Source organism: Lissotriton vulgaris, chromosome 2_1, assembly GCF_964263255.1.
Source record: "Lissotriton vulgaris chromosome 2_1, aLisVul1.2, whole genome shotgun sequence".
Taxonomy (NCBI): Eukaryota; Metazoa; Chordata; class Amphibia; order Caudata; family Salamandridae; genus Lissotriton; species Lissotriton vulgaris.
In genome coordinates, this window is record NC_141687.1 from 326592859 (window position 1) to 326609593 (window position 16735).

At 49.9% G+C, this 16735-nt stretch overlaps 1 protein-coding gene across 20 annotated transcripts in view; it reads left to right on the top strand.

Moving 5' to 3' along the window:
- NCOR1 (nuclear receptor corepressor 1) overlaps positions 1 to 16735 on the top strand; it is a 1907529-nt gene that overhangs the window by 731303 nt on the left and 1159491 nt on the right. For all 20 annotated transcript variants that reach the window (XM_086955042.1, XM_086955041.1, XM_086955040.1 and 17 more), the window contains one exon: positions 15696 to 15809. In XM_086955042.1, coding sequence (XP_086811168.1) covers positions 15696 to 15809 — 114 coding nt within the window. The remainder of the gene's footprint in view (positions 1 to 15695; positions 15810 to 16735) is intronic.

Genomic DNA, 16735 nt, shown 5'->3' on the forward strand with positions numbered 1-16735 from the left:
TAGATGGCCAGCCAGGGGTGGCATAATACATGCTGCAGCCCCTGGTAGGCCCTGGGTACACCTATGCCCGGAGTTACAGGGTCTGATAAGGTGGCCCAGTACCAATTTGGAAATGCACCTAAGGTACACGTGTCAATTTAGTGAGAGAACAGCAAGGCTGTGGGTCTGATTAGCAGGCCCACAGCCAGAGAAGTCGTAAACCAGTGAATCAAAAAGCAAAAATCTGGGGTGATCATAGGATTGCAGACCCTACTCTCCTACAGTGGCCAATGCCCGCAAGAGGGCAAACTCACAAACTAGTGGTGACGCTCCACCTCCGGACAAGGAATCAAAAATTCTGGAGGCGTCAGAGAAGCGAGTGGCAGCGCAGGCTGCTAATATTTGGAGGATTTCCAATACACAGGCCCTGTTGGCTAGATTCGACAGGGCACACTACGACGCACTAGAACAGTTGTTGCAATACCTGCCTGATATGTACAAGGAGGGAGCAGAGATGATTATACAAGAAGGCAAATTGATTTCTAATGCGCCCATCAAATGCGCACTGGACGCAGCAGACACGGCAGCTAGAGCCATAAACACTAGTGTGATGCTGAGACGTCACGCATGGCTCCGCATCTCTGGTTTCAAGCCCGAGATTCAAACTACTCTGCTCAACCAGCCGGTTAACCCGGACTTCCTTTTTGGTCCAGAGGTACACACAACCTCGAAAAAGCGCATGTTCTCCATTACACAGTGCAGGGACTATGGACAACACAACAGCAGAAAATGCATATCAACCTGCTAGAGCTGATGGCAATCTTCATGGCACTAAAAGCGTTCAAGTTGCACCTATGCAACAAGGTCGTGTTGATCCGGACGGACAACATGACTGCCATGTATTATATCCAGAAACAGGGAGGCACGCACTCCCCGCAGCTCTCACCTAGCCCAGAGCATGTGGAAGTGGGCCATTCAGAGGAACATCTTCCTCATGGCGGAGCATCTCCCGGGAGTAGACAACCAGATGGCGGACCTGCTCAGCAGGCACAGTCATCAGATGCACGAGTGGGAAATCCACCCCTCAGTACTCCAGCCATACTTCCAGCAGTGGGGTCATCCAGAGATCGACCTCTTCGCCACAAAAGAGAACGCAAAATGCCAAAGCTTGGCCGCCAGGTTCCCACACCCGCAGTCTCAGGGCAATGCGATATGGATGAACTGGTCAGGCAGATTTGCGTACGCTTTTCCCCCAGCCCCACTCATACCGCTGGTGGCGCGCAAACTGCGGCAGCACTCCATGACGATCATCCTGGTTGCTCCAACGTGGGCACAGCAGGCTTGGTACACCACGTTCCTGGAACTTTCAGTGGTGCCTCACCAGCGGCTGCGACTCACTCCCAGCCTCCTTACTCAGAGCCAAGGAGACATTCAGCACCCAGATCCGCAACAGTTGAGCCTAGCAATTTGGCTCCTGAGGTCATAGAGTTTGGCTACCTCAACTTGCCCCCTGAGTGTATGAACATCATCAAGGAGGCAAGGCGGCCTACGACTAGGGCATGCTATGCAGCCAAATGGAAACGCTTTGTCATTTACTGTTCCAACAGTGACATTAATCCGCTAGATGCATCCACGCAGAACATCATATGTTACCTACTGCACCTGTACCAATGCAACCTGGCGTATAGTTCCATCAGGATACATTTGGCTGCTATAGCCGCTTACCTTCAGAACCGGCAGCACCTTTCACTTTTCAGGGTGCCTGCCATCAAAGCCTTTTTGGAGGGCCTTAAAAGAGTGATCCCTCCCAGACACCCTCCTTCGCCTGTCTGGAATCTAAATATCGTTCTCACTAGGCTCATGGGACCCCCCTTTGAGCCTCTTCATTCTTGTGAGTTACAGTTTCTTACTTGGAAAGCGGCCTTTCTAATAGCCATTACATCGCTGCAAAGAGTCAGCGAGCTTCAAGCCCTCACAATTCAAGAGCCCTATCTACAAATTCATGCTAATAGGGTGGTGCTGCGCACCAACCCCAAGTTCATGCCAAAGGTAATCTCGCAGTTCCACATTAATCAAAACATAGAACTGCCAATGTTCTTTCCAAACACTGACTCAGTGGCAGACAGAGCACTGCACACCTTAGATGTCAAAAGAGCTCTCCTGTATTACATCGACAGGACAAAAGACTTTCGCAAAACTAAACAACTGTTTGTTGCCTTCTCTCCACAACATAAAGGCAACCCTATTTCCAAATCAGGTATAGCCAGGTGGATAGTTAAATGCATTCAAATCTGTTATCAAAAGGCCAAACGCACTTTAACAGTTCCCCCAAGAGCGCATTCCACACGCAAGCTAGGGCATCCATGGCTTTCCTGGGTAACATTCCTCTAGAGGATGTATGTAGAGCAGCCACATGGACCACCATACATACATTTACCAAACACTACTGCGTAGATGTACACTCCAAACAGCAAGCTGCTGTAGGACAGGCTGTTCTCAGAACTCTTTCAGACTGCTGCAGCTGGCACGGTCAACCGCCGATAGGGAGGTAACTGCTATTTATTCTATGCACAGATATGAATTCAGCAGCCCACATGCCTCGAACGGAATATGCTACTTACCAGTATGCATCTGTTCTTGGCATGTAGGGCTGCTGACATTCATATCGTCTGGAAATCTTACCCTCAGCTAGTCGCGTTTGGAGGGGTGCCTGGTTGAGAGGCTGCAGGTGTCATCTGGTTCCTTGAGGAGGGTCTTTGGGCACTGGACTTCAGATCCTAATCACCGGGGGGATGTCCTCGTGGTCTTGGGTCACTCAGGCACGGGCCGGGCTTGGCGGGTGCAGAGTGTGATGGAGTTGCGGTTCCGGGCTAGCACCAGGGGTATTGCTGTTGGAGCAGAACCACTGCTCATGGGAGTCCCAGTCTTTCAGAGGGTCAAGGCAGGCAGGTCCTCCGAGGTTTTCAAGGTTGCTGCTCACAGGAGTTGCCGGGATTTAGCAGGAGCAGGTTCAAGGATCGACAGGCCTGTAGGGCTGGGGCTAAGTCAGTTGGTGTCGTCCTTCTGTTAGCAGCTGCACAGCGGGTCTTCTTCTTGATCTTATTTCTTGTTGTTGTATCGGGATCTGAGGAAGGAAGGTTCAGGGTGCCCTTAAGTACTAAATTTAGGGTCATTACAGGTAGGGTGAGGGCAGGGACCAATAGGTCCCTGTCCTGGGGTGGATACACTCCCTAACCTGCTCCTGTCCTTTGGGAGGGGGGCAGGAGCCTAGCTGTGAGTGGGTAGGGCTCCCCATCCTCAAGATGGTAGTAGCCCGGAGTCGTGCTTCACCTCGCCTCCTCCACCTGAGGGGTGGAGTTGGCACAGGATGGCACACCCCCTTTTCTTACGTAGGGTTTCCCACCAGTCTTCCCGCCAGAGTGGGGGTCAGAACTGGTGGGGAGTAGTTGCGGAGTACAGCAAGTGGCCTGGAGAAGCTCATAAAGGCGGCATGCCTTTGAAGCTTCCCCTTGCCCATCATGGGGGAGGAGACCTAGCACCTCGCCCAGGATGTGCATTGTTGCAGGCCCAGGAGAGCTGGGGCTCTACACCCAGGGGTCCAGCAACATGTCTGCTGTGTGGCAGCCTAGGTAGCCTCTTAGACAAGACGTGGATTGTAGGTTAGGTTTCAGGGGGCATCTCTAAGATGCCCTCTGTAGATAATTTTACATTAAATCCACACTGGCATCAGGGTGGGTTTAATGTGCTGAGAAGTTTGATACCAAACTGGTCAGTCTTCAGTGTAGCCATTATGGTGCTGTGGAGTTCGTAATGACAACCTCCCAGCACCGTATACTCTTAATAGCATCACTGCACTTACAGTGCCCAGGAATGGCCCTGGGTACTGTAGGGGCACAGGGTTCATGCACCTGTGCCCACACCACTGGCATAGGGCACCCAGCTAGATGGGTGACTGATGTATGCCAGGGCAGTGGGGTTGTGGGCATGGCACACAGAGATGTGTACCATGTCGACTCTTTGTTTAGTTTTGCACCAGGACACTCAGCCTGCAAGGCAGTGTGTGGGTGTCAGGGTGCAGGGCCCCTAAGGGAGGCACAATAAGTGCTACAGCCCATAGGGGTCTTCCCTTGTCACATTGCCCCGGGTTCCCATGGTACTATTTACCAGGGGTTGACATGGCCAGAGAGTCCAATTGGGTTTTAGCTTCAATACAGTTTTAGGGAAGGAACATAGGCCCTGGGCACCTGATTGACATCAGCAATTCAGTAAAAAAAAGTGGGGGCATACCATGCAAGAAAGATGGCACTTTCTCACAGCGTCTCCCTCTTGTTAGCTGCAACACGAATGTTCTTCTTTCCTTGTAGTTTGTTCTGGTCTGAGGAAGTAAGGTTCAGGGGTGCCCCTAAATACTAGATTTAGGGTGTTATAGGTAGGTAAAAGGTTGGGACCCATGTGTCCCTTCCCTTAGGTGGGTACACCCCCCATTATGCCACCCTCCAGTGGGAGGGGAGGGCATAAGCATTTCCCTGGTTGGCTGTGGCCCCCCCCCCCATCTGCAAGATGGCGGGGACTGAGAGTTGTGCTTTACCTCGCCTCCCACACCTGAGGGGTGGAGTTGGCAGTGGTGGGCACACCTCTCTTCCTCACATGTTTTTCCCGCCGGTTCTCCCGCCCAAAGTGGGGGTCAGAACCAGTGGGGACCAGTTGCTGAAAGCAGCAAGTGGCCTGGGGTAGCTCACAAAGGCGGCAAGCTTTTGAAGCTTCCCCTTCGAGGACCCTGCCCATTCTGGGGAAGGAGGCTTGGCAGCTCGTTCCAATGATGTGCATCATTTCATGCCCCCGAGAGCAGCAGGCTCTCGACCCAGGGGTCCAGAAACATGTCTGGTGGTGGCAGCTGAAAGCAGCCACTCAGCCTGGATACTAGTGGTAGGTTAGTTTTCAGGTGGCATCTCTAAGATGCCCTCTGTATGCATTTGTCATTACGTCCCACACTGGCATCAGTGTGGATTTAACGTGCTGAGAAGTTTGATCCCAAACTTCAGTTTTCAGTGTAGCCATTATGGTACTGTGGAGTTGTGTGGACAAGCATGTCCTTCAAATTCCTTCCTCTCTTATGTGCCAACATGGGTTCCGGAGGCTGAGTTTACAACAATTTAAGAGTCTCCAATGTTTATTGACAATTTTAGATATCTGGTTCGAGTGGGTGTTGAACGTAGTGACACAGATTGGCCTCTCTTAATGCTCAACAGGTGTCTTGCCACACAAGACATCGAACAGGTCCACAAAATACGCTTGAGGGACGACTTCTCCCACCAGTACAGGGTCACTTGCACTTTGGTAACTGCAGTACGTGCCACCTAACCAGGAGGAGTAGACCCAAGATTCAGGAATGGTACAGAATGGGAACAGAGGAGTTTTACCAATTGCAACAGCAATAATGTCGTATATATGATCACCTGCCCAAGCGGCCTAGAATATATAGGCATGATGACAAGACCAGACAAGGTTTGCATTGGGGAGCATAGGAGTAACGTTTGTTGCAAGAAGAGTACAACCAAGATGTCTTCACACTATCTGACCACTAAACATACGTTGGTTGATATAAAATTGAACAACTTAATGACGAAAATGGTCTTTTTGAGAAGGAACGGCAGTGGGTGGGGACACACATCGATGGTCTCAATGATATACTTTGGAGTCAATTTACCAGAACCACGATGTAATTATTCTTAAACATCATCAGAGAGAATAATTGGAGTGATAGCACCCACTATGTAGTTTCTTGACAACAGACAGGGGCTCAGTTCTTTGCCCCTTGTGTAGTCCCTTTGGGGTTTTCATCCTATTTACCCTTTACCAATAGTGGGACCAGTAAGACATTAAGGAGATCGGGTCCTATTCCATCTAAATACATCACACATGTAGTGCCCATTTAGAACAAGCATGCTTCCCCGTTTAGGTTAAAAAAAAGTGCCCAACACTGTCCTTAGTGTGCGGTACCGGGACAGCAACGTGACTCCTTGGTCCGTCTCGCATCACGTAATAGGGAACAGGTTCCATTTAAGATCACAATAGAGAAACACTGAACAGATTTATGCTAAGTCCTACTAAACATGCCTTTGTAGAATCTTCTGCACGAGGATAAAATCTAGTTGTAACTATCTTGCCTCATTTCCAATATAAGTGATTAGATGTTGAACAGACAGGATCGGTGCAGACTTGAATCTTACTTATTATGCAGGACATGGCTATTTGCAAAAAAGCAGGCCCTTAATATAAACTAATCTCTCTTTTCATCGAACCCAAGGAAGCATCATATTCCATGGTGATAAAGAGGGCAGCTGAGGTTCTAGACACTGAGCTGCCTTCGGTGGCAGTCAAGTCGAACATCTTCTTGAAAGTGCTAAAACCAGAAGCTTCGGCTTCTGAATCTCTGCTCCCTTTTAATGAAGCACTAATAAATGTCCAACTGGGAACCTGGTCTAAGCCCAGCATAGGGTTCCTATGACCAGGAGAAAAGGCCACTGCCAATGTCCTTCACCTGGGAGACCCAAACTTTTCACCCATCACCCCACCCCTGAGAGCTTGGTGGTCCAAGCCTCTGTTTTCCAGGACTCGTTCCCTGCCGCAACGCCGGAGAGGGAATTCAACAGGCTGGATAGCTTCGGTAAGATGTTGTTTTCTTCATCCAGCCGTGCATTGCGGTCGGTGAACACTGCATGCTTATTAGGCCGTTACTCCAACACTGTGGTTCACGGTTGTGCACGTGCAGCCACAGGTCCCGGCAGAGGCCTGGGCCGTTCTCTCCCAAGTGGCCAAGGATGAGATAGAAGCAGCACAGTTTGCCATTAGGTGTGGTTTGGACCGACTCGCTGGGCAGAACAGTTTCGACGACGGTGGCACGTAGACGCCACACCTGACTGCGAAAATCTGGCTCTTCAGGGGATGTCCATGCTTCCCTCATGGACATGCCCTTTGATGGCAATTCTCTCTTTGGAGAAAAGTCAGCCTTGGCGCTGGAGTGCATTAACCCCTTCGCTGCGGCGGCTATTCCGCCGCAGTGCTAAGGGGGAGGCCGCGGGTGAGCTGTGCTTGTGACGAAACGGTTCCGTCACGGCCCCGCCCGCTCTTCAGAACGACAGCGCAGGCGCGGAATTTGCGGCGAGTGGGCCGTGACGGAACCGTTCCGTCACCAGCACAGCCCAGCCGAGGCTTGTGACGGAACGGTTCCGTCACGAGCATGGGAGGGGTTAAGGACTTGCGGGCTACGGCCAAGTCGTTAGGCCTCTCAGTTGCCCCTGTTCCCCAGTCTGCCTTTTGCTACTTTTGTGGCTACGGAACAGGCTTTTAAGTGTGCCATATTCCAGCCACTACCCCACCCAAGCTTCCCAGACTGTGCGAGGGCGAGAATGTGGTTAATACCATCCTAGTTGGTCAGTTAGCCAGATATGCACTCGAACCACCAATCCTCCTGGATCTGCAGCCTCCAAGCCCTCCTTATCTTGCCCTTCAAGATCATGGGTGTTCAGTTGGTGGCAGAATCATCCATCATCTCCACCACTGGCGGTCCATAACATCGGGCAGGTTGGTTTTATAGGTTAATCTGAAGGGCTACCCCCTTGAATCCTCCCTTCCCCCTTAGCCTACATCTCACGACTGAGTGACGAATGGTCATTTGTCCTTGCTCCGTGAGGAAGTCACTGCTCTCTTGGCCAGGGGAGTCAGAGAGAATGTTCTGGGGTCAAAAATAAGCAGTGTTTGCTATTCCCGCTACTTTCTGATTCCCACAAGGAACAAGGGGCTTCACCCTATCTTGGATCTGAGAACCCTCAATCTCTTCCTCAAAATGGAGAAGTTCAAGATGCTTAAATTGGCTCAAGTTTTTGTCTGCCCTGGATCCATGAGACTGGATGGTAGATTTGGACTTGCAGGATACCTATTTTCACATCCCTGTCCTGCTTACCCATTGGCGTTGCCTGCAGTTTATCAGAGGCCCTGGCTATTTCCAGTTGACTGTGGTCCACTTTGGCCTTACCAGCCTCCCTCGAATGGTCAGCAAGGTGAGGATGCTGGTCATAGCTCATCTGCAGAGCTCAGGGTGCCAGTCTTCCCCTATCTCGATGTCTGGCTGTAAAAGGTGGACTTGTCCTAGGTTGTTGTGTTAAACCTCCAGACTATAGCAAAACTCCTGCATTGACTGGAGTTCACTGTCAACATGCTGAAGTCACACCTGACTCCCTTTCAGATGCTCCCATCCATTGGAGCTGTTCTGGTCACAGTGCAGTTTTGGGCTAATCCTCCCTAGCAGCGAGCCCAAGATATGCAAGCTATGATACCAATGTTTCGGCCTCTATCTTGGATTTTGGTGAGATTGACTCTGAGGCTGCGGGCCTCATGGCCAGATGGCATATGTAGGCTGTGCAATGGGACCTAAAGTTCCAGTGGGCGCAGCACCAGGGTAATCTCTCCAACATGGTCCAGATCTCAGACGGAACTGCAAAAGATCAGCAGTTTGACAGTGACAGATTCATCACTCCTGGGAGGGGGTGACCATCTGGGAGAGGTGAAGATCAGAGGACTATTGTCTCCGGTTGAATCCAGACTCCACATAAACTGCTGGAGCTCCGAGCGATCTGACTAGCTTTGAAAGCCTTTCCACCCTCCATCATGGAACAGCTGGGGCTGGTGTTCACATATAACACCACTGCCTTATTGTACTGCAGAAAACCGGGCAGGGTGGGTGTTTGGGACCCTTTGTGAAGAGGCCCTGTGTCTCTTGGAATGGCTGGAACAGCAGTGCATGTCCCTGGTGTTTCAACAACTGACAGGTTCCCCGAACGCCAGAGTTGGCAAACTCAGCCTTTGATACCTAGCAGATCATGGATGGCATATCCCACCGGAGGTGGTGCAAGGTCTCTTTCAGCAGTGGGTAGAGCCTTGAATCTAAATTTGTTAGTCTTCTCCGAGAATGTGCAATGTCAGCAGTTTTGTGTGCTGGAGTTTTCAATGCGGCTCTAACTTGGAGATGCTCTTCATCTCAAGTGGAGCTTAGACCTTCTAGACGCCTTTCTGCCCATACCACTTCTTCCCAAATTTCTTAAGAACATCAGGAACGACCAGGCCCAAGTCATCCTTTGCCTCTGGACTGGTCACAGAGAGTCTGTTATCCCAAAGTTCTCCGCATGAGCAACGATACTCCCATCAGGCTGCACCTTCGGGATGATCTTCTGTGGCAGCTTCAGTGGAGGGTGCGCCTCCCAAACCTGTGAACTGTACGCTTTCTTGCATGGAGATTGAGCAACATCAGTTGACAGCTTTCGACCTTTCTCCCGAAGTCTGCAGTCTTATCTTGGCAGTTAGGCATCCCTCGACCAAGGCGGTGTATGCCTACAGGTGGAATTGATTTTATTTTGTACAGAAAAAGTCTATCGAGCGTTTTGTGCTTGCTTTTCTGATGTCCTTCTTTGTATTCTTACCCTGCCCTGGGCACTGTAAAGGTGTAGGAAAATGTCCCTTTTTGCATGGTTGCCTCCTACATTTTGCCTGATGTTGATGCTCTTTGATTATGTGTGCCCTGGGTTCCTGCCTACCAAGTACCCAGGACCTATTTTCTTTCCCTAAAACTGTACATTTGCAAACCCAGTTGGCAACTCTGGCCACATGTAAGTCCCTTGTTAAATGTATCATGGGTGCCAAGGGCACTGTGACCAGAGAAGACGTCTAAGGACTGCAGCACATATTGCGCCACCCTTAGAGGTCCTGTACCTTAACACACACATGCTGTCCTTGTAGGCTGTGTGTTTTGCTGCCTAACAAAGTGAAGAGTTGACATGGCACACATCCTGTGTGCCATGCCTACATTCCACTGCCTATGACATAAGTAAGTCACCCCTCTAGCTGGGCGCACTATACCACTTGTAAGGGGTACAGGTGCATGAGTCCTATACCCCTACAGTGTCTGAGTCCTTTCTTAGACATTGTAAGTGCAGTAAGTCCATAGAGAGTATTAGGCCTGGGAGTTTGTCATTCCGAATTCCACAGCACCATAATGGCTTTACTGAAATGTGGGACGTTTTTTACGAAACTTTTTCTTTTTAGAGATTCCCCCTTAAAAAGTGACCTAAATATTGTGTCCTAGTTGACTGGCTGCTGTCGAGCTGCCGCCACCAGACATGTTTCTGGACCCCTGGGTCGAGAGCCTCCTGCTCTCTGGGTCCTGAAAAAAATCACATTCTGGGCTGAGGTGCCAAGCCTCCTCCTGCAGTATGGGCAGATTTCACAAAGGGGAAGTTTCAAAGGTTTGCCGCCTTTGTGAGCTGACTCAGACATTTGCTGCTCCCAGCAACTGGCCCCAACTGGTTCTGACCCCACTAAATGCTGGAAAATCAGCGAGAAAACTAAGATAGGAGAAAAGGCTTGCCCATCTTTACCAACCTAGTGTTTCGCCTCACCTCCCCCACCTGAGGGGTAGGTGGGGCGAAGCACAACTCCCAGTCTCCGCTGTCTTGAAGATGGGGGGACTCAGCCAACCAGAGGAAGGCTTATGCCACCCTCCCACTGGAGGATGGCATAATAAGGGGTATACCCACCCCAAAGAAGGATCCCATTGGTCCTAACCTGTATCTACGTGAAACGCCCCGGAATTTAGTATTTGAGTGCAACCCCAAACCTTGCATACTAAGAAAAGCAAGAAGGAAGGAAGAGCCATGCTGAAGGAAGAAGAGGAGGACACCATCTGCTTTGACCCCAGCCCTACCGGCCTTTCCCGACTTCGACCTTCTCCAGCGGAATCCCAGCGTATCCTGCAGCCAGCAGCCCCTCAGAATGCAGAAGACCTCCCCTAGCTACCCTAAAAAGTCTGTCTCCTGTGAGCACATGACTTGTTAAAGAAACAAACTCTGGCTCTGGGCAAATCCACAAGTTTTCAAAACTGCACCCAATGCCCAAAGTCCGGGTTCAAGTGGCCCAACACCACAAGGAGGTCTGCCCTGAGAACCTGATCTGGGATCTGGTGATCCCTGACCTACCTCAAGCTTCTGATGATGCCTGCAGCCTCTATCTGGAGGGTCCTTCCGTCCGCACCCGGTAAGGAAAACCTGACGCCAAAAGCCACCTGTTCACCTGAGGCCCCAAAGCCTTGGGGGGCCCAACCGACGGTGTCCCGGCATTTCTTGACATCCCAACTTACCTCTCCAACCGATGGTCGCCTCCAGAAGATCTTCGTGCCCAAGTCTGCCGTGTTTGTTCAGAGCGGAGCTTCCCCATTGAAACCAACAAGGCTCTTGACATCGATCCAGCACCCGGTTGCCCCTGTGCTGCTGTGAGTGCACCTTGTGTGCTAACTTGGATCTCTGTTTGCCCTTAGCTCACCTCTAGAGGTTTTGCTCTCTCAACCTTGTGGCCTGGTCGTTTCAGCCACCGACAGCCCTCTAACCCCATAGGTTGACATTGGGCCTCAGCACCTGGCCGTCCTAGTTCCGCTTAGGGTGCTTTTTGAGAGCCTCCTTGACCCTGGGGGAACCCTTGTTCTAACCCCAGAAACTCAACCCTTAAGACTGTTTGCTTACCCGCAAAACCTTAACCCCATTTTCCCTCATAGGATTGCCTTTACTGTTTTCCTCTGAAAAACTTGTGTTAAGGGTGTTTTGTATGGAAACCTAAAACTGTGCTTTTAGAAAAACTTGTATTTACCTTTTAGCCAGGAAATGACCCTGTGTGATATCTATGCATTTTTACTTCTGTAAGCCTTTGGGGGATCCACTGGACTCTACTCACTATACCATACCTTGGTATAGTAATAACAGAGCCAGCGTCCTATAAAAGGTTTAACTTTCTGCTCTCTTTGAAAATGGGTTTCTTAAAGGTCTTATAAATGTTTTCCCCTTCTCCTTTCATTAGGTCTCATTGGGACCATAATTTTGTCTTCACATTCTGAATGTGCACTCCTTTCGAGCCTATTTATAATTGTCCCCTTTGGCTCCTCACTATCAAACCAGCCTTTTTTTTTTGGCAATAAGATCTGCCCGGAGCATGATTGAGCTGCAGGCTTTATCCCCCAAGTCTCCATTCCTGTCTATTTTTCCAGAAAGACTGGTGCTTCGCACTAGGGCCTCTTTCTTGCTTAAAGTGATAACACCATTCCTTGTGGGCAAATCCGTCACCTTGCCCACTTTCTTTGCTCCTTCACATTCCTCAAAAGAAGAGGAGCGACTCCACCTTCTGGACCCAAAAAGATTGTGGTCGTTCTACCTTGACTGCACACGAGAGTTACGGGTAGACTACCAACTCTGTGGGGAATGTTGGAGCAAAGAAGGGTCTGGCAGTGCAGAAATTAACGATTTTGCTCTGTGTCAGGCTCTGTATTAAAATGCACTACGCAATGGCCAAGAATCAGCCCCCCTGAGGACCTAATGTCTCATTCCACCAGGGCTATAGCGGTGACTACTTTTAGCACATGGAATTCCAGTCCTTGACATCTGCCAGTTAGTATGTGGGCATCCTTGCACATGTTCACCAAACATTACTGCTTGGACAGTCCCGTCCACAGGTATTGGCTTTTCACCTGTTTGGTCCCGTTGGACTTTCTCCTTTAGAATTTTTCAGCAGACCACCACTGTGGATGGGATTTCTTGGATATCCATTGAGAGAAAGTTCCCTCTTTCTTGATTGGTATGCCCCCACTTTTTGCTGAATTGCTGATGTGCTTTGACTGAGTGTGCCCTTGGCTCCTGTCAATCAGGTAACCAGGTCCTGTGTTCCTTCCCTACAAACTGCATTGAAGCCTAAACCCAATTGGCATCTATGGCCACATGTCAGCCCCTGGTAAATGGTACCATAGGTACCCAGGGGAATGTGACCAGAGAAGGCCCCTAAGGGTTGCAGCACTTATTATGCCACCCTTAGAGGCCCTGTACCCTGGCACACACATACACTGCCTTTGTAGGCTGAGTGTCTTGGTGCAGAACAAAGTGAAGAGTCAGCATGGCACATGTGTGCCATGCCCACAAACTACTGCCCTGGCATACATCAGTCACCCCTCTAGCTGGGTGCCCTATGCCAGTGGTGATGGTACAGGTGCATGAGCCCTGTACTCCTACAGTGCCCTAGTCTATTCCTGGGCTCTGTAAGTGCAGTGTCGCAATTAAGAGTATATGGTGCTGGGAGGTTGTCATTACGAACTCCACAGCACCATAATGGCTACACTGAAAAACAGTGAGGAAGAGAGGTGTACCTAAGGTGGGGAGGCGAGTTGAAGCACAACCTCAAGTCCCCGCCATCTTCAGAATGGGGGGACCCAGCCAACCAGGGATGACGCTCCTGCCCCCCTCCCACTGGAGAGTGGCGTAATAGGGGGTGTACCCACCCCAGGGAAGGGACCCTTTGGTCCCTGCTCCTACCTTCCTGTAACAACCCTAAATTTAGTATTTAGGGGCATCCTGAACCTTCCTTCCTCAGATCCAGTAACCACAAGAAAAGGAGGACGAAAAGCCTTGCAGAGCTAATAAGAGGGCGACGCCCACTGACTTAGCCCCAGCCCTACATGCCTGTCTCCCCTCGAACCTGCTCCTGCGAAACCCCGGCGTGTCCAGTGGCAAGCAACCTCACAAACCCTAGAGGACCTGCGTGCATTCACTTTCCAAGCTGTTTCAACTGTGAACACCGGACGTGTTTAAACTGCAGCTTCTGGTGCCAGCCAGAAAACGCGAATCCAGCACACTCTGCACCCCCCGAGCCCGGCCCGTGTTTGAGTGAACAAACACCACAAGGAGATCCCCCCCAGCGATCCTGACCCGAGATCCGGTGACCCCTGACCGACCTGCGTCCAGACGACGCCTGCATCCTCAATCCAGAGGATCCCCCTACTGCGACCAGAGAGGGTAAGAAAATACGACATCCCAAGGCCTTGTGTGCCTAACCAACCCTCGAAGTGTTGGTCGCTCCAGGAAGATCCTCGTCCCGAGCCTGCAGTGTTTCTTTGTCCTGGAGAATCTCCGTTGGAATCAACAGGGCACCCAACCTCAAAACAGCACCCTGCACCCGACTGCCCTAGCGCCGCTGAGGGTGCGCCTTTGGTGCTAACTTGGTCCCCAACTTGCCCTGAGCTTAACCCTAGGAGCTTTGCCCCACAAACCGGTGGCCTTCTAGCCAGCAGCCACAAACCGGAGACCTCCTATCCTCCATATGATAACATTGGGCCTCACCACTCTGCACCCGACCGCCCCAGTGCCGCTGAGGGTGCAACAACAGTGCATCACTGACCCTGGGAGACCCCTGAGTCTAACCCCAGAACCCTAACTCAAAAGACCGCATTTTCTGAACTGTTTTCAGGAAATGTCCCAGTGCTGAATCTAGGTATCCAGCACAGAGTAAAAAAAGTATTGATAACCGAACTTACCTGCTAAGTGAATTTCCTCCCATAGGATAACATTGGTGATTCTATGTGAAAAAGTTTCCAAGTGTCAACTTTTGAAATGCAATAATATTCTTTAAAAATCGTACCTTTAACCAGAACGCATTTACTCACCTGTTTTCAGGAAATGTCTCCGGGCTAAATCTAGGATCCCGTCCTGTGTTAGCAAAAGCAATCTGAAAAGTAATTAACTGCATTTTACTTAAAAAGCCCATTCACTTGAATGTACTATACCTGCAATGTGTTGCAAACTGCTTACTTAAAAGTGTAACCAAAACCAGTAAAAGTTACACTGCAATTTTGAACTGTGTCCATACAAGTAATTTCTACTGAAAAGTATTTTTATGCTTAACTGTACCAGGCATGTTTGGTTCTAGAAATAAAACAGTATATTTTTTATACAAAACATTTGGCCTAGAGAGTTCAGTTCTTGAGTGTGTGGATTCATTTGCTGACTGACTATGTACATCAAATGCTTTACACTGTCCTCTGATACTGCCTTACTGCTTGACCAAGCTACCACTTTAGAGAGTAAGGTTCTATCTAACTTTAGCCTCTGCCAAACCTCTGGAGACCATTGGACTCTATACACACTGTACCTCACTTTGGTGCAGTATATATAGAGCCAGTTTCTTACATCCATTCAAAGGTATGGAATTTGCGGCTTGATGTCTCTATCAGGTGAACAAGTTACTTACCTTCATTAACCTATCATCTGGTAGAGACAATATCTACCTGCAAATTCGCTACCAACCAACCCATCCTCCCGTCTGAGAACAGATTTCTAGGTTTGGGTTACTCCCTTTCGGGACCATAGCTTTGACACTCCATTGTTGGTGCAATTCATGATATAGGTAACAGGAACGTCACTTCCGCCACCGCGGGGAACCGATCTACGCTGCCTACCGGCAAGCAGGGGTCCTGCTCACACAAAAATCTATCTTCCAGATCCAGTTTTACAGCAGGGGAATTCCAAAGGTAAGGAATCTGCTGCTAAATATGGTCGCTACCAGATAATGTGTTACTAAAGGTAAGTAACGTATACTTTAGGAGAACGAGCAAGTCATCCGATAAATTGATGCACTTGTAGGGCAAGATAGCTAATGGATGGAGAAGCCTGGTTGGTCGTGCTATATGCTGTGGAGGAAGCAAGCTACATTTGAATGAAAGTTGAGCAGACTACTGGAGAAAGGGAGCTAACCTGGGGTGTCTTTAAACATTTAGGGGCGAGCTGGCGGGATCATAGTGTTTAATTTTGTTTATATTTGGGCTTCTTTAATTTTTTTCTTTTTTCTGTTCACCAAAGCTCCAGAGCCCCAGGTATTGCCCCAAAGTGTAACCCCTCGGGGAAAAGAGAAGGAAGTGAAGTCTGAAAGGGTCGGATGGATTGCAGGGAGTACGGACCGACTGGCTTCACAGTGTAAGTATCAGGTGCTTACCGAAATGTAGAACTTGCACTTTAATGTAGGAAATCCTGTTACAGGCTTGCATGTCAGTCATGCACCGCGGAACACCTCATCAACCCTCCTGACTTGACCTTATCCACACTCCAACAAGTCAAGGAGGAAATTTTACTAATCAAAAAAGACATCCACGCAATCAAAGACCTTCTCTCCTCACAGCCCAGTCAACCTCCCACCATCCCATTACCTTACAAACGACGCACCCTTCCTACATACACTCGCCCCCGACGACACCAGCAATGGTCCACTATCCCCGTTCGCAATAACTCCCACCGCCCCCGTCGTGTTCTCAGCCCCTTGTCGGACCTCGACCTTTGCTCTCTCCTACGCTCTTATGGCCCAGGTCCGGTAAAAGGTTCTCCCAATTCGCACATCCCCATACCCACAATTCCCACAAAAGCTCTGAGGCTCCCAACACTCAACAACAGAGGCTCCGTCCCTAACAACCTCAGGAAAGTTCCCCTCACACTAGAAAGCTCGACCACCCTTCTCTCTCCCAAACTCAAATGCATCCTACTAAACTGCAGATCGGCCCAGAGACACTCCTCCGACATCGCGGATCTTGTCACAAATAGGGAGCTAGACCTAGCCTTTCTAACGGAAACGTGGCTCACTGAAGCCTCTACCCCGATTATGGACATACTAGTCCCCCCCAATTACCACATCATTAGGCTGGACAGGTCTCCTGGCAAGACGGGCGGGGGAATTGCATGCATTGTTAAGAGCAACCTCTCCGTTACTCAAGTCACCTCACCTTCCCTCTCCTCCTGTGAACTCCTCTGCCTAGACATCATCAGTGAGGGCAAACAAGTATGTACTCTACATCTCATTTATCACCCGCCTGGTGACAATCTCATATTCTCCCAACAAGTCATGGACCTGA